This window comes from Mixophyes fleayi, chromosome 1 (assembly GCF_038048845.1).
Source record: "Mixophyes fleayi isolate aMixFle1 chromosome 1, aMixFle1.hap1, whole genome shotgun sequence".
NCBI lineage: Eukaryota > Metazoa > Chordata > Amphibia > Anura > Limnodynastidae > Mixophyes > Mixophyes fleayi.
Window position 1 is genome coordinate 58,124,604 of NC_134402.1, and position 23,681 is coordinate 58,148,284.

Below are 23,681 nucleotides of genomic sequence, written 5' to 3' on the forward strand. Positions count from 1 at the left end.
CTATCAAAATGATAAAAATACTACGTTGTTTTAAAAGAATGCTTTATTTTTCTACATACTAGAAATACATAGCAAATACAGCAACAAGCTCACATTAAACATAAGGGCATTTAGAAACACAAATACCTGTATCTGAAAAACAGCAAAACAACTCTCCTAACAGTCAATACTTTATGAAAACAAAATAAGGCACATAATATTTCCCCATTTTTGTGTGCATTTTGTTCTTAAGCAAAATAAGCTCACATTTCAAGTTTATATTTGTATAAAAATAAATCTTACCTCGGTAGTGTACATGAAATGCTTTTAGAGCAAATAAAACTGCACATTTTATCAATTTTACTTAACAGAGTTTTAAGCATCCATTTCATAGAGCTTACAAAAGATTAGCACACTTAATTCAGTTATATTAGAGAGGATCATGTCTTTCTCCATCTTTTTCCATACATAGCTCTGCTGAGGTGTTTTAATGCAATATTAGGCCTTCTTCACCAATTTACTTGCTATTAGGCTTCAATAATGATTTGCTAGAGTCTCTGCATTCAGCATGGAGCCTGAACACGGAATGTTGCAGAAAGCACAGAGATCCAACATTCTAGAGGAATTGAAGCAGCTTTGGTCCATTCTGCTGTATGGACTGTACCATAGGGATCACTTAGCCCCCTACAGCTTATCAGAACTGAAGATATTTTTTTTTTAAGATTTTTTTCCTATGCATAGAAGGCTTCCTATCAAAAAGGCAACTGAAGTACTGTTCACTATCTTTTAGCCAGATGATTGATAACAGAGAACAATGCCTTATACTAAACCAAATGTAAAAAAAACGCAGCTAACAGCAAACTGTCATTTGCTGTTGTCTCCTGGCTACCTGGTGACTCCCTCGGATCTGTTGGCAATTTTGGGCTGTTCAAAGTTCTATTACATTACACTACACATTTTAATACTATTGTCATTACACTACACTAATTTTAATTTATATCCATACAAAAGTACCACAAAAACACATTTAAACATACGTACATACTACTCTTACATAAATAGGGGCATATTGAATTAGGATTCACACCCATGAATATGCGCGGCTGCACGGGTCCCAGTACTGCAACATCGCGGATTTCCGTGTGCGATGTTGCAGTAACGTAATGACTCTTTACACGTATAATCGCGTGCACGAATCCTAATTGACTATGCCCCATACATTTTAATTTGTATTGTGTACTTTACATAGTTAAACCAATTTTTTGGGCATATTGTAGTTGTTGCATACATACATACATACACACACACATTTATTAAACTTGAATTTACTGATTACTGTTAATACATTTTAGCATTGTGTATAGATTAGTTCATTTTTCATTGTTTTTTGCATAGTGTAGTTTCAGTGGTGCAGATAGTTTGTTTTGGATAAGTTTATTTAGATTATCTGTTTGGTAAAGTGTAGATAGTGAGAAAACCTTATTTAGATTATCTGTTCTAGAATAGTTTAACTTTTTTTTTTAAGTTAAAAAACTTTATCAAGTCAGGTAAGTTTTTAAAAATAACGTTTTTAGTAAAAATCATTTTGATTGTTAATAATAACTTTTGGATTTCATTAGTTTTCTTGTTTTTTTTAACCCGGCCAGTAGAGGTGCGAGATAAAACTGCAGACTGAACAGTTTACCTAGGCGCGTTAAAATAGAATTTAATTGCCTTCTAAAGCTTTTGCCAATACTTTAATACGAGTCTCAAACCCACCGCGATGTGCTATTTTGGGAAACAAAAACGGAGCATTACATTCTGAATTAAATTGCTGGTTAAATAATCGCGTTCCAAAATGACCGAAAATAGCTTTAAAAACGGTTAATGCTGAGTTAAAAATATTAACGCTGTCAATTGAATTCCCCCCCATAATGTCCAATCTCATCACCAAATAGAACAATCATTTGCTTATTGTACAGGTGAAAACCATCTATGTATAGATTACTAATCTGATCTGATAAATAATACACTGTAAGCAATAAATAATGCCATTTTAGAATTCCATAAATAGTTTGTGATAATAACCCAGTCCTAAATACCATTATGTCACAAACATGACCACATGCTCATTTCTTCATTTAATGTTATGAATACTATTGTATTTTTTGATACACAGAATGCCACATAGATCCCTTTATACTCAAATATATTAAACACCGTCCACAACCTCCGGTCCATCCGGTGCATTAAATTGGACAACATATGTGCATTATTTGTTTTCCTAAAATTTCTGCAGCATCAAACATCCTTCCTGATGTGCATGTACAAACTTGCTTTATAACAAATAAAACATTAGAAACCACTGTGGATTCCAGTTGGAGTGCTTTGTGTTTCTACATTAGAAGAACACAGATAGATAGATGTAAAACTTTTTCTTATAAAAAAAAAAAAGGTCCCCAACGCTTCTGCATATGACTGCCACATTTCTGTATGTTTTCTCCAGGGTAGGAATCCGCCCTGCTCCCAGGTTACCACAATTAGGCAAAACTGTACATTGAGCAATAAAAGGATGTCTTCTATAGTAGCGATGCTCAGAGGGTGCTCAAGGTTCTCCCTGATCACCTTTTTAAGTTGCTGTAGCCATGCTCGGTAGAAGCTTGTGTTACACACTGGCTACACATACTGGCTATACATCTCTTACACCTGTGGCGTTAGATAGTGCAGGTGTTTTAGGAGTCATAAAAGAGGTTACATGTATGGCCATGTGCTACAATAGCACAAACATTCAGCAAAGAGCTAACTGTGGAGAAAAATAAATAAACATAACAAAGGATATTTCTAACGTATTCAGTTCGTTACTTCAACACAGCATTATGGCACAACATGATGTGTTACTAATGTGAAAACACCTAGATACAAGAAAATGCTGCATTCACCCAAAATGGTAAAACATCTTAAATATTGTTCTAAAAGCCTTTAAACAGGCCATCAAAAGAAACAAAAACAAAATGAAAAGCAAAAACACTGCAACAATATATTGACTTAACATAACAAAACCTATCTTAGGACATTAAAATAAAATGGTTTACCTCTGAGACTGGCATAAATGCATGATATCTAAAATAAAACTATAAAGAAATACATCTGTACACAAACCACTTCTATGTCTTACGCCCTTTGCAATTCAGAAGAATGCAGCAACCCCACTGCTCAACAATTGGTTGCTGATATCACCCTTTTGGCAGACAAAAGGTTATAGTTACATTAAAATTCACCAACACCCATAGTATGAAATTTAAGAAACATGATATAAAAAAAGTGACTAAATAATCCAAATAATCCAGTTTTTGACTTCCCAGGACAGCTAGAGGGCACTAAATAAAATCATAAGCTTGGGAGGAATAAATTAACCAATGTTTAGCCCAATGGCTGCTTGTGTGCTATAGTTCATACATCATAACTGGGACAGCTGGCCGGTTAGCTAAGACTGAGCAACCCCTGAGTTGTACACTGCATAGAAAATGTTGCTAAATATGTAAATATGTATGTGTTAAATAAAATAACTACTATTATACACCAGGCACCTATAAATACATTTGTGCACATATAAACAAAAATTATAGAGAGGCACAGTTTGAATTATTTTCAAGTTCACATTTGAAACCCAAGTGCCTGGTGCTTATTTGTTTTCAGTAGTTTTATGCAAAGCTTATTGATGTTACACCAAAAGATTGCTGGACCTCAAGGGGGTCTTAGTAATGGAATAATCAACTAGTTTAGAACTCTATTGAACATCATAGCTCTAAAGACCCAACTCTGAATATTGACAATTGCTTATAAGGTTCTGTCCGTTCTTTCCTAACTCTGTCTTCTAAAGAGCTCACAATACTCACACTTATATTTTACGTAAAGGAAATTCATATTTTGTTTTCCACAATTATGCAGCAGAGCAGTAGGTGGAACCTATGCTCATGACAGATGACAAAGTGGTGGATGCTGCAGGAATGGAGAAAATGAAGCACCATTGTAAGTGTCAGTGTGCGTCTACCTTATATCAGTTGAACTAGCGCACATTCCACAAGTAATTAATTTCAGGGTTGTTACAAAAATATACATATGTAATAAATACAATTCCTGATTCATATAAAACTCTATATCAACCATCCACAACCTCTTGGCCAACATACTAGTGTTTACTAACACAAGTTACTTAGCTTCATGTATTGAATCTTCCACATAATGTACTTCACTCCTCTCCATCAGGCAGGAATGGTCAATTTTCATTACTTTAGCTATTGTTGCTACCTGTGCCATTATGCTCAATCAGAGCTAGACTGGCCATTAATGTTACCAGAGGTTCCTCTGGAAGGCTCCAAACCTATATGAGATGCTGTAGCATTTTAATACAAGAATGTCAAGGGGAAAACAAAACTATTTTCTTGGAATAGCAGAAGAACCTGTACTCAGGCAGAATCTGGAGGATCCCTCTGGCTGAGCGTTGAGGGAGCTGTATTCCAGGTAATGCAGCGATTTATTGACTTTTATGGGTGCTTCAGTTAACTAACACACGTCTGTTACACTATTCCAGCCAAGCCTGCTCAATAAGCGGGCGCCTTCCAATTGCAGCATGACCTCACTGTGTCTGATGTGCTCTGTGACCGGTCAGAAGAATATTGCAGTTTAAGTTTCTGCAATAAAGGCAGGAGAGTAACTTCATATAACCGAACTGTTACAGTTGTCTTAAGGATTCTGCTGACATCACACAGATAACCCATTGGCACTAATGTTCTTCTCTCTCTGTCTTATTACTGATAGAGAAATGAGGAAGCCATATTTTCCTAGTTGTTCCCAAGATGTTCCAGTATAGCTTTATAAATAAGGTACCATCCAAAACTGTATATACTCTACATATATTTCTTAAATATGCAATATTTACTCTTTATGCTATAGCTGCTCATGTATGTACTTTACATACATATACATTTAAGTTGCATAATAATTTTGTGTACTACAGGATACACAATCTATATATATATATATATATATATATATATATATATATATATACATACACGTGTGTGTATATATATGTATATATATATATATATATATATATATATATATATATATATATATATTGCAGAAAGTGTACATCTCTATATATATATATATATATATATATATATATATATATAAACAAATATAATATAAACACACCTTTATACCTGATATGTTGCCTACATATATATATTGTTAAAAACCTAAGTAACCAAACCACATAGTATAAATCTAAGTTTAAAGCATAAAAATCCAAGGAGAAATGTATGAACAAATGTATATATCTTAAAAACATTCACATATATAAAATATTCTTCTAAGAATATATTTTTAGGTTCTTTCTTCATAAATATTAAAGAGTTCCTTGAATATCTCCCCTCTTGAGATGACAGTCTTAGTATGTTTGGTAGATGTCATGTAATGGAACTTGGATGGTTGCAGCAGGAAAAGCTTGAGGTATATAGCCCGCATATCCTCCATACATCGCTGCTGCGGCGGCGGCGTTCTTCTGTAGTGTGGCTAACGTGGCTGTAGTAGGCGCCGCAATGGGAAGGTAACTTGCACCATAAATCCCTGCAGTAGGAATCCTTTGCATATTTGGAGCCATGGTGTACACTGGCGTTATCGGACGGCCCTGGAAAACAGAATGCAAAAGGAACGTAACATTGTTAGAAAACAGATTCAAATGATCTCCCCATGATTGTTACCCTCTATGACCGAGTTAATGACCATATCCAAGCTCAAAAGTACTGATGTGTAAAACTGCTCATCTTGGGTGACCAAATTGGATAGATCCAGTTAAAACTCTGGCTGCCTGAATAGATCACATGGAGCCTATTGGTGCAGTTGGCCAATGACCACACAAACTGGTGAATAATGTCATGAGCTCTGTGTTGACAGTTGTTTTGGGGCCCTTACATGCACACACACTAATATTATTATGAGTCTCTTTCATTTTTAGGCAACAGATATCTATTCCCAATCTGTCAGTCAGTTTGTACATACACCACAAAAGGTTACTCTCACTGGTAACATAACATTCCATACAGTGAATCCATGATGAATGTGTGGGCCTTGTCATAACGAGAACAATGAATGCAGCTAAGGTAGAATTTTGCCATCATTCACCAACAGACACAGCCTGATAGCACCTGGCACGTCAGCTATCGCTAGATCCAAGTTACACAGGATGTCTCAGAGCGGGCAATAGGAGACAACCCTAACAGTCGGCTTTGGTTCGACAAACAAGTCTCAACTCCCAAAACATACAGCCCCAATGCCCATACAAAGTGCTGAGCCTTTCTAGTGCTGCAGATGAGGAGCAGAGTCCAGCAATTCTGACCAATAGGGATCAGCCTTCATCGTCATCACTTAAAGCAACAGCATTTCCTGCAGTGGACATGTCATGTTTTATGACATTTTCTGAGACCACTGAATTAACACTCATCCTCATAGTTTTCATATATGGTGGCACATGGTGCACAATGTCATTTATTTAATTGTCAGAGGAAAAATACAGTAGCCATCCCACAAACACACACCCTCGAAAACAGATAATCAAGTAGGCTAATTAGCCTGCAAGTGTGGAAGGGGCTGGAACTTTAAATACTATCTTTCTACGCCCTCTGCCTTGTACCTTGCTGTCAGCGGATCAGAATGGCTCACTTACGGAGTCAGGCTTGTTATCATTATTTCTAAGTAATTATTTTATTCTTAGTGCAGCCACGTAGACTACCTACTTTTTCGCTTTATCCAAATTATTTTGTTTTCAACTCAACCCACACAACCATTTCTCTCGAATTTTGTTACATTTATGTCACTGTTTCTACACAATTTTAACAACTCGCTGACCCATCCCTCATTCGATTCAGGCATCCCTAATTCACCTTTTACGTTTGCGCAGTCATTACTGTTCAATACTTCTTATACCATCAGGTTCAATCGTTTGAGATAACACTTGGTCGGAAAATTCTTCAGGGTGTACCTAGCCTAACAAACTGCTATAAACACGCCTCAGTATATCAGTGTGTCATGGGGAAGATATTGCTGATCACATCTGTTCCTAGCTTCCAAAAGTTTTCTTTAATTGTCACTGAATTTTTTTCCACTAAATTCATAATTTCCACTCTCATTCATTCCTACTATTATATCCATGCTGCCTCTTTCTATTTTTATGTTCCTTCGCTCTTCTAATCTTAGCCCATTTTACAATATTAGTTGAAGCACTGTCTCCTAGTCGTTCATTCACTGTTTTCATTTCATGTTTCTTCATTCTTACTGAACATCTCATTCATTAGTTTTACATTTTACGAACATCCATTCCACAGTCCGCAGTGGTCCTGAGTAGACCATTTCCAATACCTTGTTGTTTGTGATAACCAGTCCTCTTCTCACTTCCATATGTTTTATGAGAATCTTTCTTGACCTATTTTTAACAACCCCCATTCTTGGAAAATAGTTCTATTCCATCAAGTATAACTATGAAGTTACTACAACCCTTCCAAAGCTTGAAACCTTCTCTTTAAATTCTCCATATAACTTGCTCCTTCTATCTCTTTATTATGGAGTCTTTTCAGCCTTATTCTTTCCCACCAACCATAAAGTCATACTTGGTTGAGGAATTGGCATCATATGGCCTTTTAACGTCAAGGAATACCATTACCAACATTCAGTCTAATAAACTATAAAATGTCCATATCAATAAAATGTATAATATACCACACATATCACACCTACCTGGCCCTAGGACAGACACCAAGACACCAGACACTAAGGACCAAGCATCTCTGCCCCATTTTTTGTTCTATTGACATCTGGACCAGTGAGTGTATTACAATTTCAATTCCTTGTAGATGTTTCACTATTCATATCAATTACCATTTTAATTTATACTCGTATCTGTCAATACTGGTCATTTTGCTCCATCCATTCAAATTTGACTATCAATTACATTTGTTTTAAGAGATACAATGCAAGCAACAGCAAAATATTATTGACAACATTTGTACAGTATGGATCGGCTATAGGACCAAATAATATATCATATGCCCATTACTTCTGATTACTTCTATCATCTTCACCTCTGCATATTCAGTCACTTTAAATTGCACAGCTAACGAGATATTGGTCATTTTTTATTTAGTAGGATCAGACTGGCTGTAAACTATTTCTTTTATAAGGGATTCCATGGAACTGTGTAATATTGTATGTTTTGTACTGTACTTTGGGCGCAAGTGGGGAAATATAGGTTGCAACAGGTCAGTGCAAACAGCCTGTTCATCAAACTGTATTATGTGAGAGCCAAACTGAGGCATTCTCCACAATTATCCTCAGAAGTATAAAAAGAGAAATGACACTTATTTTAATTGTGTCACCATATCATATAATTGAAAAGGAAAGATTGCCAAAATTGATACAGAAATTATTCCGGTGGACAGTTCTAAATCATCCGAGGAAATCTTCTACAGATCATTGTAATCAAAAGCAGTATGAAGAGGGTTTTGACCACTCCCGGGAGAAAATTAGATTGCTGTGCATTCCTGGGACCTGGGCAAGAAATATTTAAAATACTTAAATCAGTTACTAGCCAAAGAGAGCTGCCCATGACTGGATGTGAGCTGGACAACATATATTGCAATCAGTTCACAACCAATCACATGCTGCCCTCTGGGAAGGGGGTGCTTGATCCCCTTTTAGGAATCTCCGACTGCTCCAGTGTTGGTACCTTTGCTTTATTCATTCATATACAAATCATTACTAAACATGCATTTATTTAGTAAATGTATTACCTGAAATGGTGGGGGTGTTGACACGGATGGGATGACTGCAGCAGCTGCACTCGCGGGATCAGTCTGCACAGCAAGGGGATTGATCATGTGTTCCATCCCATGGATTTTACCTTCTTCCATCAACTTGGCCGCTGAGGCAGCCTGAAACATGGAGTACTGTGTGCCCATGGTGGGAATGGCCACTGAAACATAGAAATTGATCAGTAACTCTACCTCAATTTTGTGACTGGAATAGACTAATATTCATGAAGAAACAGCCTATCACTTCACAAGGAACGAGTAAGATAATTAGTTCAAGATGCATTTTGTTGCTTGGATGATGTGGACTATTACCTAGTGAACTGATAGACTGTTCTCATGAATATTGGTCAGCACACAAAGTGGTTGCTTCCACTGTCTATAGGCATTTTATAACTTGAAATGGTCACTATCTGGTTCCATGGAAACAATCTCTTATGTATAAGACAGAAATGGATGCAGTTTCGCATACATACATACATGTAGCTTACCCTTATACAATTAATTATATAAAATATATTTGTTTTCTTATTTAAATAAAACCCAAACTATGAACCACAACCATTTTTCTTTGCCAAGTTCCTTTACGGTTACATTGTGTTAGTCTTAGCAGATAAGAAGGCATGAATGAGTGATTTGGGAAAAATAATCAAGTAACAAAAGATGATTAAAAAATCTCAGTTACAAAGAGAACTATAGGGATAGATTCTCAATAACAAACACAATCTGGGCTGATTTGAGTAGTGCAGTGTAAATATATTGGTATTAACTCAGAATTGTGGAATAATTTGTGAAACATACAACTATTTATATGGAATCGCTGCGCTCTCTGCATTAATCTACAATAAAATGTTACTATATAGAACAGTGCAATCAACGGGATTAAATAACTTTACATTATGGTTCAGTGCATAAATGGTTCAAATATGGCAGTTTATTTTAATTTGTGAAATATCGCTGGCTGGTAGACAGAGGTGGTTAATTACCAACACTGGTCAAAGGTGCAAATTTGCTCTAACACCGTAATAACTACACAGCATTGATCTTTTATCTGCCTAGTGCAAGCTATACAATAAAAGCAAATGGCTTCTATTGTGGTAGTAAGTAACCTTGGAGAAGCTCTGCATTTAGCATATTATAACAATACATGTATCTACAATTTTAAGTGGTGATTTTTTGTATCATCACATATTGAGTGTTTCATGTCTTCAGAAATTCTATGCAAAATTGTATTTTCTGTGTGTGTATATATAGGGTATCTCTTGGTAGAAGACTGAAGTCTGAAATTATATTTAAAAATGTATTTTATTTACAGGTGTGTGTTGGCTTATTAATTTGTTCTTGGGGGAATCACTTTCTTATACTCAGGATAACATTCGGAACACTGAGGATCTCTGTTAAATATGTAACAGAATATAATGGTACAAAAAGGGAGATGCTGGGGACATTTATCAAAGTGGAGTAAGAGGGAAGTAGAAAAGTGGAGTTATTTCAGAATTCTTATAATTCCACTTTTCCACTTTTCAATCAAGGTTTCTGTATTACACTCTCATAAATGTCCTCCAATGTATCTCCCCTGAATGAATGAATTCACTAGTTAGGGATCAATTTAAAATGTCAGATGTTAGGACTAACCTGTACCAGGTTTTAGAGCAACTGGATTGACCGCTGGTAATTCCAGGTTGGGTACAAGTTCAAAGCCTTTTTCTTGCTGTTTACCCTTCCCTTCATGATATCTGCTATATATGCCGCGGCCAGCCGAATATCCCCCAAGGTACGTGCCCCTGGGACCTGGAGCTCTGTTGCCAGCTGCACCTCGCCCTCTGCCTCTTATGCTGCCTGCTTGTAATACCAACACAATACAATCAGAAACCACAAGCGATCACGACTAAAGATTCTACCAGTACATATTGAGCGATGGATTTGAGCTTCCATTTTGGGCAATGACGTGCCATAGAGAAAAAGTGCCAAAGTTCACACATTCCTCAGTGGCAAATACTGTTGTCCCTAAAGTCTATGCTTAATTCAAGCCCATCAATTAGCGCGATTCCTCAGGCCCGGCAAGCTGCAGCCTCTTGAGCCGTCTTAGAATTTTTGGTACGTGGCTTAGAATTTTAGAACCCCCCTAAGACAGATTGTGTACAATATAGATTTCAAAGTATATCATGTCCAAAATGGAAACACAGTTGAAGCAAAATGCAGTTTCAGAATATGGCTTAAAGAGAGAGCTAAAATACAAGTGAAATAGTACTGTGTTTTGGGAAATTTTTGAAACACGTCAATAAGTAATTAAATAAAAAACTGTGAAATATTGACAGAATGTAAGACATTTGAAATGTTCTGCTATTAATTCCAGTTAGCTGGTGAATATATGATTTTTGCTTTGGCTGCCAACTTTATCAGTTTTGAGCTCTGTGCCCTTCAATAGTATAAAGTGCGCCCACAACAAGCCATTCTGGTTAGCTGAACTAGTGTTTGTGAAAATATACATTCTATTAATTTGCTAACAACTTCTTGCCTTGGCGAGAGCAGTAGGTTCTACTGAATTGATAGGCTGCAGTTTTTTGAATACTGGGTCAGGCTATAAAACTGCAGCCTCCATTGTCAAGTTAAACAAACTAAACTCATAGTTCTTGAAGGCAAGTAAGAACGGCATAGGGAACTTGCAAGTCCATGGAACACATGCATTTCAAATATTTTGCATTCTGACAAGATTAATGATTACACTTATATGTGTCTGTGTGACAAAGTACTCACACACAGAAAATCTTGTATTTTAGCTGAGAAGTGATTTATGACTTTGATATAGAAGGGTGAGTTAATAGTACATGCTATGCATAAGCCATCAAATCACGGTTGTTTTACTGACATATCAGACGTAGAAATCAGGTGACAGGCAAGGATATACTGATAAGGGAGAAATGACGTGCACTGTGACCAATGGCAGAATGTAATAAAGTGTTCATGTGACCTTGGTTAAGTTCTCTTATCTGCGCTGGTCATACATGATGGGGACAACAGACCATTTTATACTGCGTTCCTCATATACTGAACTTTATGGCTCACCCTGACTACAAAACCAAACTCAAAATGTACAGTATTTTAGTGGAGTTGGAATTTACCATATATTACATGATACCAAGTATATTCAAATATTTAGAGATGTAAAAGGAGATGTCCACCGAATGAACAGCTATGGTAGTGTTCCTCTGCCAATTACTGCTAAATCCCCAAGTTTTTACAGTTCTGCTGGTTGAAACTGAAAGACTGGAGACTTAAAGCAAATCTTCCCATTGGCTGCTGGGCATACACACGACCACACCCCTTACTAAGTCATTTCACTAATAGCATCAGCATAAGTTCCCCAAGACTTTTAATTTTGGTGATGACAGTCAAATGATGGGGCAGGGCCATGTTCTTGTTACATGCTAAGAAGTCTCGGTCTACAGTCCTCCAGCCAGCTGGAATGAAAAAATATGGGCCTTTGGTACAAAAATCTAGGTTCTGGTAGGGGGACCCCAACTCACAGGTATTTGGGGAAGGACTGCCGGTTAAAGAGGCAGGAGATGTAAAAAGGTGGATGGACATCACCATTAACTCATAAAACACTCACTAATCAAGGTCTGCAAGTTAAAATGCACAATTGCCCTACAAAAGAGCAATGGGCTGATGTATCAATCCATGACTAAAAGGAAAAAAATATGGATGCAAAAATGAATTTAATATAGAAGTATGTTAGCTGCATACATTGTGTTGCTGTTTCTATTGCAGGTAGTTCTGTTTGCTTTTTTGTTGTGAATGTTCTACTGGGTACAGGCTGATCTAGCTCTATGTAATTTCTTGTGCTCTGATTGGTTGGTCTAGCCAAGGTATAATTAAAGAATATGGAACCTACTGATTGATGTGTGATATCCCATATTGAAGATTCTCTGATCATTTTTCTCTGAACCATGTGACCACAGATTGGAGGCTGGAGGAAAGATGAAAAAGTGTACCAGCCATGTAATTTATGAATTTATACTATTTTTTACATCTTATGTTAATAATACACATAGCAATTTGGTGACTTTTCAAATTCAAACTGTATAATATTCTATTTGCCGATTCTACCCAAGAACATGACAAACGCAATTCAAGGTGAAGCATTTATAAATGTGCCATTAAAAAGCCATCATGTTTACTTTTGTTTTAATTATGCACATTTTAATATTAAAATTTGATCAAAAGAACATTCAATTGTTCTTCTAAGATTTTGTGCAATTTCACTAATTTCAAAGTATATACACAAAGCTTTGTAACTTATAAAACAAACTAAACAAAAAAGAACCAAAGCTTCAATGCCTTAATAAATTTAGCTCTAAACCAAAGCCAACCATTGCTGAAGATATATGTGTGACTACAAGGTGTGATATGCTGAAACCAGAAATGTGGTGGAAATGACAGATGCACAAAAATCAAATGAATATAATGTATTTGCTTGCTATATAGAAAGTAGATACAGAATATCCATTTCATATTTTACTGATGGCTCTAAAAAATATTTTTATAAGGGAATTATGTTGACTGGTATAAATTGCTACCAAAAAATAATTTTTGGAATCGTTTTAGATGCAAACTTTTGGTCACAGTGCACTACATTTTGAGGCAGCAATAATGGAATGACTGATCATGGCAGTAAAATGAATGTATCATGTCATATCAATGTGCTTGCTAAATATATTCTAGACTACACGCATTCTGTAGTTTCTCTTCAGAAAAATTTGAGATGATCTTTATAAATTTTGAGAAGGAAAGAGGGGAAAGTTGTGTTAGAAAAAAATTATAGAAAAAACACTCTAAATCAAGTACTGGCAGCATACAACATTGGCCAAACTACATTTCCCACAATGCTCAGTGACATAATGTGGGCAGTGAAGTTCAGTAAAAACATTGGACATACCTGACCAACGTTATACATGTAGAATGAACGCAACTAATTACTCATATTTATTTTTTAAGTGGGCATTTATGAATATTGATGCAGATAAAAAAAATGGTATTGCCCATAGAATCTAAATATATTCTATCATTTTTTTTAACATAGTTTAAAAAATGAAGGCAAGCTTAATGCTTGCTGAAGGCAATACACCTTGTTTAGCACAAGTTTTCATAAATGGCCCTGCTACCATATTTACAAATCTGTTGTAACCAATGCTTTTTTTGTTCTTTAAATTAAGTTTGACTGGTTACAGTATGTTTGTACACAATTTTTTTAATTAACCCCCAGAGATACTTAAAATATAATATGAAAAAATACGAGCAAACAAAGAATTACTGGCTATTTGGCAAATAAGAATGTAAGAGTATTTACCAACATGTATCTACAATCTGGATAGGAGGCCAAATGATATAAACAGATCTACAGTGTGAGGGGTACAAAAGCTAAAACATTTCTGAACACTCCTATAACTTAACTAGATAATGGATATTTATAAAACACATTTGTTACATTTACCAACCTTTCACAAAGTAATCTCTGTTGGGACCAATCAGGGCATTGTATGGGTATCCATAATATGCTAATGTGTAAGGATCACAGGAGTAAACATAACTAGGCTGGGTGACTTCTGTGGCCGGAGCCGTGGCAGGTGCACCTCCTTTAGCAGCTTTCTGGTAACGTGTGTATTGTTCCTTGTCAACGGGCTTGGCCAAAGTAACTTCTATGCAAGATCCTTCAAGTTCAGTCCCATTGAGGTTTCTCATGGCCTGGACGGCATCATCCCGGCTGGTAAAATGCACAAAAGCATAATCGCGTATTTTCTTGACCCGCTCAACACACCCAAGATTGTACTGGCCAAAGATCTGTTTAATTGTATCCTCTGATGTTTCAATCATCAGGTTTCTCACGTAAAGAATTTTGACGGTCTCCATCACATCTTCATCTACATCAATCTCTGGTTCCGCCCAGTCAACAGCGATCTGGTGGCCCCAAAGCTGGATTCTTCCTGGCATCAGTTTTCTTCTGGCCATAGCAGCTGCTCGGTGGCTTTCATACTCTACAAAAGCAAAGCCTCGATTTTTCATCTTATCAGCAGCACTGGCATAGACAATGACATCTAAAACCCCTTCTGTTACTTTAGAGATCTCTTCCAGAATCTCTTCTCTCTTCTTCATTTTTGGAATCCCCCCAATAAAAAGCCGACAGTTGTCTACACTGCAGCAAACCCCTAAAAGTCTTCCAGGTCTGATTTCAAAGTTGTTAAGTTCTCTAACTGCCCTCTTGGCTTCATGCTTGAGTGTGTACATGACAAAAGCATAGCCTCGGTTCTTGCCGTCAAAGTCCATCATCAGACGCATTTCGTAGATCCTACCTACGCTTTCAAATGCTGGAACTAGCTCATCTTCATACACATCACGGGGTATTTTGCCCACAAACACCTCACAGCCACGTGGAGGATGGAGCCCTTCCCAACCAGGTGGTGGACCTCCATATTTCCTCTGTCCATTTTCTTGGACCATTGCATAACCTGTACGTTCCATGAGTGCAATAAGAGCAGCCTCGTTTGGTGCACCAGCAACTCCTTCTGTAATCTTTGACGAAGAATCGCTACTCATCATTGCAATAGAATCCTCTGCTGTCATTATGCCAAAGTGATGCAGTACTTGCTGAAACCTATTGAAAGAATAAACACCAAGCATTAATACATGCAATAATTCAGGGCACTGCTATGAAAAAAAAAATAGACATTTAAAATAAATAATTTCTTTCTCTCTGCTTAAGCAGCTTCCCAGAGCAAATTAGTCATGTAAAAACTTGGCTTAAATAGAACTACAGGAAAAAGTGTATGAAGAAACAGCAGATATTGTGGTAGTCAGACGAAAGGCACTCCTTATCATGCAGGGACTTGCACAACAAAAGGCAGAAAGAAAACCTTTACCCAGTAGTCTTTATGTGAAAATACAAATCTTTTAAAATAGATCTTGATTCATGGTTTCTAATCCATGACTACTGACATAAAAATATATTAATTGCAATATGTATTTTCACATAAAAACAAAACTAACAGTGTCCTATATTGATATGTTTAAAAAAATGCACTCTCCGAATTTCATAAACATTTTGTAATAATTAGTCATGGGTGCACCTGGGGTAAATAGGCCCATAATTAATGTATTCTCTATAAGTCACAACTGTAATCAACATTCCGTAACAATTAGTCCAATTACTTTATGCATTGAAATATATGCAGCCTCTGTTACCAATAATACTTGTTTACATAAAAATGTCCATTGATTTAATATACTTAAACCACAAAAAAAGTGTTAAAATGTGAACGAGAAAGCTTTTCACCTAAACTACACAAAAAGAAGACTTTTTACTTACATCCCACCTATATACAGTGGAGGCATCCATATTGTGGGCTGAACCAGTTTACAACCTATCAATATGTTGGGAACCAGTGACATCACTGGGGCACTGTCTGACTAATATTCATGAGGTACACAACAGACCACCACTCTGCGCCTATCACTGAGGCACTGCCTGACTAATATTCATGAGGTACACAACAGACCACCACTCTGCACCTATCACTGGGGCACTGTCTGACTAATATTCATGAGGTACACAACAGACCACCACTCTGCACCTATCACTGAGGCACTGCCTGATTAATATTCATGAGGTACACAACAGACCACCACTCTGCGCCTATCACTGAGGCACTGTCTGACTAATATTCATGAGGTACACAACAGACCACCACTCTGCGCCTATCACTGAGGCACTGTCTGACTAATATTCATGAGGTACACAACAGACCACCACTCTCCGCCTATCACTGGGGCACTGCCTGATTAATATTCATGAGGTACACAACAGACCACCACTCTGCGCCTATCACTGAGGCACTCTCTGACTAATATTCATGAGGTACACAACAGACCACCACTCTGCGCCTATTGTGGACTATTACAGAACACATTTGTTTGCACTCAGGTTCAGCTCAATTAAAAGGGATATACATGGTGAAAGATCTACATAGATATAAACTGACCTCTATGTCATACCGGATATGATGTCCACAGGACAACTGTGATATAAATTGCACCATGAGTACAGCAAGAAAAGTTTAAAGTTAACCTCATTGCAGCACCTATCATTTCTGTCAGTGTGAACAGCGTATGTGGCACATCATACAGATCAGTGGTTCGCTTGCAAACCCTATTCCTCCGCCAGTTTTCTAGCTTTGGTGCATGCAGTTTTTATTGGTTTGATAAAGGATTCCTGAATTATATTACATTATCTATTTCAACAAGTATGAATGTTTATTGCTAACTTAAAGGTTAGACTGTGGCTGTGTGATGTTTTGCTTCAAAGTTATTACTTGGCAAAGTGCCAAATACTGTAATTTTCCATGATACTTTGGACACTATGGGCACTGCTATGTTGGAGTCTTTGGCAGGTATTTCATTTTACCTAGACAGATTAAACACTGTGACTGCCCCTCATGAAGTGAATAAATGCAAATATACGACAACAAAAAAGAGATTCTGTCTGCAAGCCACAAGGAGACTGAATTTCTAAACAGCAATTTGCCTGTCTCCGCCCACAATTCCTGAAGTGAAGATTAAATCTTCATTAGCTGGTTCTCTGGGATAATGCTTTTTGAGGAAAAAATCATTAGGAGCATGCACATACCTTCTGTTTTAAAAATGTGCTTAGCATACAGTCATCTTTGCAGAGTGCCTTTTTGGCCAAATGTTTTACAGAGACGGGGGATGAGGGGTGCACGCTCTTCAAGTCTAAATTTCTACGCAATGCATCTTAAACATTCTGGCCCTGGGTCGTTAAGGAGAGCAAAGCATAAAAAAAGGAGTAACTTTGTAACTGGGCAAAACCATGTGGCATGGGAGGGGGAGGTAAATTTTAAATGTGGGGACAGATTTATAGTTGGAATAGGGTATGCCCTATATGAACTTTAAATTTCAGTGTAAAAATAAAACTATCAAGTATTTGTGTGCTAGATGAAAAAACAGCCAGTATTTAAATTATGTGCAAAATAATAATCTAATTGGCACCCCTTGCATTGTCACATGATTTGTCCCAGAGAACACTTACTCCTTTTTTTTGCCTTACTCTCCTTAATGACTCAGGCCCTTTGCCTTAAGAACCACTGTGACTTCAAATTTATCAGCGACTGCTGTTCTGGGGAATTGTCTGAGTAGAGAGGAAAGTACCCCGTAAATGGCAGATGTGGGACCCTCATAAATGTATAATTTAGAGTATAGCGGGATACCTATGATACTATTATTCTGCCTTGAATTATCCTTTCAGAGTTTTCTGTTTTCCCAGTTATGCGCTATTCTCAGGGAGTCATTACAGTCTCCTTGATCTAGTTTCCTACACAAATGCACACAGCAGATCTGGATCCCAAGCAAACTCTTGTCAGACAGGTTCTACTGGCTTGAGGGCACAATTACGCTTTAATTTGTTTGTTCGAAAAAGGTTGTCATGGTGAATACCACATAACCCAAGTGCCAGCTCTAAAGCAGATAAAATTCTAATGTTTATAAGCCTTAATTACAGTTTAAAGTGTGTTTTGCAGAACTAGACAATACTGGGCAATACTTTCCCCCATACTTCCCTACTCTCTTAGAATGTCTAATAGATTCCTGAATTTCAAGCAGTGTTCCCGGACTCCCAGGAGAGCAGGCCACCTTCCTGGATCCCACCGACTTCCATAGTGAAGGGTGCAGGGCAGGGCTTTGAAGATGGGATTCGTTGCGAATCGCGCTATTATGGTCTATTTTCCATGGCGTGGTTACGTGAATGGTGGCATTGTGCAGAAGGGGGGGGTGGGGCTGTGATGAATTGCCTTTTGGAATGCCCCTTAAGGACCTCACAGGGGGTTTGTTGTTTTATTTAAAGTGATACTCAGGCCCAAAAGCTTACGATTAAATTATTAACTATATAACTATAAATAATGTATAGAAATTATTTATTTGCTTTGTAAGAAAGTACATTTATTTCTCTACATTGAACTTTGAAGCCCCAAACTGATGTAGATGTTAAGCAGTAAATGTGTGTTTTTTTATCTCAGTCACTTTTGTTGCCAAAAACAGTACTGTTGCATCTGTACACAGCAATCTGCCGCAGTATTACCCATAAAGTGAATACATTTATGGCTTTTAGTTTTGTTTTCCTTTTCTTCCCCATAAAGTGACCTATTTTTAAAACAAGTCCACTCTCCAGTACATCATTAAAAGGCCAATCTTCCAGGCCCTTCACCCTGAGGCAAAACGTACCAGGTCTGACTGGATTTTCCCTAATTTACACTGATTGAAAACCAGCAGAGCGATGCCTCATGGCTATTTAGATTGCCTAATTACAGGACCACAGTTTTTATTGAAGAAGCCACAGAATGATTTCATGATTAAATTGCAAAGATTGCACTGCAATGACAAATCACCAACACATTAATACAATTTTTTCTTGGTTTATGTCTATATTTCATTTGTTTTTCATTCTTAAGTGTGTCATATATATATATATATATATATATATATATATATTAATAAAACTATTTTTCTTAGGGTTAGGAAGACTAAACAAGCCCTAATGCCAACTCTACCCGCTATCTCTCCAACCCAAGCTAACTTTCCAATTTTTAAGACTCCAAGGAGTACCGTATTTCCCCATGTATAAGACGCACCTTTTTCCCCAAAATTTTGGGTCTAAAAAGTGGGTGTGTCTTATACAAGGGTAGCAGCACTTACCCTGTCAGATGATTCCTCTGTCCAGTAAAGTCTTCTTTCTTCTGTCCGTTCGTTATGTTCTGATCCTGATGCTGGAAAGTCGCTTAAGGTCCTCCTCGCGATGACCGGATGTGGTGTGTGAACCGCATTTGGAGCGCACACTTCCGGTTTTTGCATTTGGCGTTTTTTCCAATCAGGACCTTGTTAAAGTCCTGATTGGCCATCAGGTCATCGGGAAGAGGACGGTAAGCGGCTTTCCAGCATCAGGATCAGAATGGACAGAAAAAAGAAGACTTTACTGAACAGAGGAAGCATCTGACAGGGTAAGGCAGAATTAGCAATAGTGTTAGAACTCCGTCTCTCCTCTGTATATGCTGCACAATTTTTGGGCAAAAATTAAGGGTGATTTTGTGAAAAAATTAAGGATAACGTTTATCCTCAATTTTTTCACATGATTTATATAGGTGCATCTTATACAGTGGAGCGTCATATACATGGGGAAATACGGTATATTTACTAAACTCTGGATTTGAGGGTTTGAAAAAGTGGAGATGTTGCCTATAGCAACCAATCAGATTCTAGTTATCATTTCTTTAGTACATTCTACAAAATGACAGCTACAATCTGATTGGTTGCTATAGGCAACATCTCCACCCACATTTTAGTAAATATATCCCCAAAATGTAGCCTGACCCTACCTAACCCTGACTCTCATCTTCATGTAATGTCAGTCACAGGGTGTCAATGTGAAAAAGGGCTTGAGAAAATGTTTCCTTAGTCATTGACTTTGTCCGTATTGTATTTTCTTTGTAGAGCCATAACCCCCCCTCCCCTGCATGCACTCACATCTGACCTTTTCAACATACACCTTGCTCTGTAGAAAACTGAGCTGCTTTTGAAGTTACTGATTAATCTGAGGTACCAATGACTGACTCGTACAAATCAAGCATTTAACCAGCTGCTGATTTCAGAATGTCTGGGGGGTAGGTCCATTCTTCCTATCTGTATTTTTGTCACATCGACAGAACTGAGCTGCAAAGTGCGGCAATTTGAGAGTGACCTCTGATCTGCATTATTTGTATAACCCTTTTATAGGAATTGTGAAATAAAAGTTTACAGCGATTGTTAAGGAATATAGCGATTGTGAACATTCATCGACGACTTCTGCACAGGGTTAGTGTAATAAAAATATTGAAATGTTTAACTAGGGTTTAGGGCGAAGCAGGAAGATCTTTGCACTTAGCATGATTTGGCAAAATTTATAACAGTAATCATACTTACTGTCTAAAGAGTAAACTAATAGTGCGAGGTCAGAGCAGGGGGATGTGCTACAGACACCTACCCTACTGATGCACAAACACTTATTACTAATAACCCTTTCACTGCCAGTCGCAGAATTTTACACCTGAGCAATAGCATTCTATAGCATGTTCCAGGTAACAATGTACATTGTAGGCATCCAACTGAAGCTAGCGTATTGCTGGCAGGATTTGGTTTAGAAAATCCTTGCATTGCAGCACTGACAGTTATGGCTCATTAAGACAGATGTTTTTAATCCCTTTTTTATAAACACCATAGGCGCAGTATTCCACACTGGCCCCAGGTGTGTTCTTCAGACAACTACATCAAAGTAAATGGAGGGGCTCTTTAGTAGTATATCTGAAGAGTTTTCCTCCCAAGGGTTCCTTGAGATGACTGCCGACGCTGGGGTCCATGATCTTGAAGCTTGCAAGATGTGCGCAAGTTCCGACTAATAGCTATCTCGGAAAGGCGTGAAAATTGGTGCAATTTGGACATAACCCTAAACTCTTCTCCTAGTATGTAAACTGGATTGTCAATACTCCACATAAATATTTGTAATGTTCATTGCTGTGAAGATCTCAGCTTTGGTCCACTGTGAAAAACTGAACAAAAAAACACTAAATACGTGACGTGATATCAATCTAATGACAGCCTGACCCTGTCTGGGAGCGAGCGCTGATCCTTACAGTGCCTCCTTTTTTGTAGGCTTCAGGGTACCTCCTGGTGAGTTTGCTATCAATGTAAAAATACATTAATATATGACCCAATATGGTGATTCTCATTGTTTAGTGTTAGGGCCATTATATTGGCAGAAGTGCTGTCAAGTGGTGGATGGTAAAGGCATTTTTTAATAAATAAGAGACAATTTTAATTACTCTTTTTATTGCCTGATGGCAGTGTGGGATTTTGTGTTTCTTTTCTAGACAAACCCTCCCTTTGGAGCACTTGCTATTATTTATTTAATAAGGCCAAAGAGTTATTGTGTCAGACATAAACACCTCTGTAGAGTTTTGGAAACAAATTATGATAAAAACACAATTCACTATACACAGCTAACAACCCAACAAAGAACCAAAAGTAATAACTGTCCACAGAGTAGGTAATATTAAAGAATTTGGGGGATTAGGCAAAGAGTTTATAGATCTATAAATCAGACCCCCAAAAAGGCGCATTATGGATGGTGTAAGTGGGGCCAGAAGAGAAACGTGTGGAAGTGATATAGGCGTTAAACAGAATGGTCTCACTAGCCATACAGCAGTACTTGCATTACTTGGAAGCCTACAAATCAGAGCCACCGAGAATTTCTCAAACCTGCTGTGAAACTGAGTGAGACTTTCGGAGCACAACAAACAGTCTTAAAGGGCACAGCAAGAGGAGACCTATAATGGGATTAGACTGCAGAACAATACATACATTGTCCCTCTTAACCCGTTCATTGAAAAAAACAGGTAAAGAAGCTCTCTGTAGCCATTGTGCAGCCCTCCAATTGGTGAAACAGGAAAAAAACAAAAAAAACTTATTTACCACTGAATGGATTTAGCCACATTAAAGCAGAATTCAAACTAATTACAAGATTAGAAAGTTTACCCTGCCTCAGATTAGGCTTAGTCCCTATCAGTCGCTTTATCTTATCTGTTGCAAAGTGCAACACCATGTAAAATCAATCGCCATAGACAAACAAGTCTCATGTATTTCATGTACCAGGCACTCCCCAGGATCCAAGGACCTTTCCTGGTTACGTGCTCACCTTTCACAACCTGTTCTACCCAAACATATCATTTTATATATAGTTATAGTGAGTGTAATGCAATAACTGCATGTACTGACCAAATGGCGTGGTTTACTTATGCAAACATATCAGCTTTATAACAGACGATCCAATCTACTTCTTGGACATCAGAGTGCAAAGATCCCATCGGAAACAGTCATTTAATATTTGCATATGCACCCTATAGCCATACCAGGGAGAAATGGCCACCAACAGATTTCTCAGAATATCAACTGTATGATTAGTTTTTGGTCAGGTACAGTCAGTATTTTCACTGAAGCTGGACAGCTATCTATACAGTTCAAAAGAAAATGGTTCATTCATATTCCGTTATGTAAGCACTTACTGACTTACAGAACTGCTTTGTTCACTAGCTCAGACAATCAACATCTTACCTGTCTAGCAGGTTAACACATCACTGCGTAAATCAGGGCAACAAGTGTGTTTTTCTATTCAGTCACAATTAAATGTAATATAAAGCCGTTTATTAAATGAACTTATACAGCGTTTCCTAAAGACATTAAAGGTCAATTCACACCAGAAAAACAAATCATTTTCTGGGCTTAATAAACTAAAGTAGATAATATTTCCAGTACCATATCTATCCAAACACTAGTGGCTTCTATCTATCCAAACACTAGTCGCTTCTATCTATCCAAACACTAGTGGCTTCTATCTATCCAAACACTAGTGGCTTCTATCTATCCAAACACTAGTGGCTTCTATCTATCCAAACACTAGTGGCTTCTATCTATCCAAACACTAGTGGCTTCTATCTATCCAAACACTAGTGGCTTCTATCTATCCAAACACTAGTGGCTTCTATCTATCCAAACACTAGTGGCTTCTATCTATCCAAACACTAGTGGCTTCTATCTATCCAAACACTAGTGACTTCTATCTATCCAAACACTAGTGGCTTCTATCTATCCAAACACTAGTGGCTTCTATCTATCCAAACACTAGTCGCTTCTATCTATCCAAACACTAGTGGCTTCTATCTATCCAAACACTAGTGGCTTCTATCTATCCAAACACTAGTGGCTTCT

At 37.4% G+C, this 23,681-nt stretch overlaps 1 protein-coding gene across 9 annotated transcripts in view; it reads right to left on the reverse strand.

Moving 5' to 3' along the window:
- Positions 1 to 5,181: 5,181 nt before the first annotated feature.
- RBM47 (RNA binding motif protein 47) overlaps positions 5,182 to 23,681 on the reverse strand; it is a 98,431-nt gene continuing 79,931 nt past the window's right edge. For 4 of the 9 annotated variants that reach the window (XM_075194814.1, XM_075194821.1, XM_075194812.1 and 1 more), the window contains exons 2-6: positions 14,324 to 15,477; positions 12,721 to 12,795; positions 10,461 to 10,667; positions 8,808 to 8,989; positions 5,182 to 5,653 (exon numbers count right to left, since the gene is read on the reverse strand). In XM_075194814.1, the coding sequence (XP_075050915.1) occupies positions 5,414 to 5,653; positions 8,808 to 8,989; positions 10,461 to 10,667; positions 12,721 to 12,795; positions 14,324 to 15,446 (1,827 nt within the window). In that variant the 5' untranslated portion in view covers positions 15,447 to 15,477 and the 3' untranslated portion in view covers positions 5,182 to 5,413. The remainder of the gene's footprint in view (positions 5,654 to 8,807; positions 8,990 to 10,460; positions 10,668 to 12,720; positions 12,796 to 14,323; positions 15,478 to 23,681) is intronic. The other 5 variants (XM_075194813.1, XM_075194848.1, XM_075194840.1 and 2 more) reach the window with 5 other exon arrangements.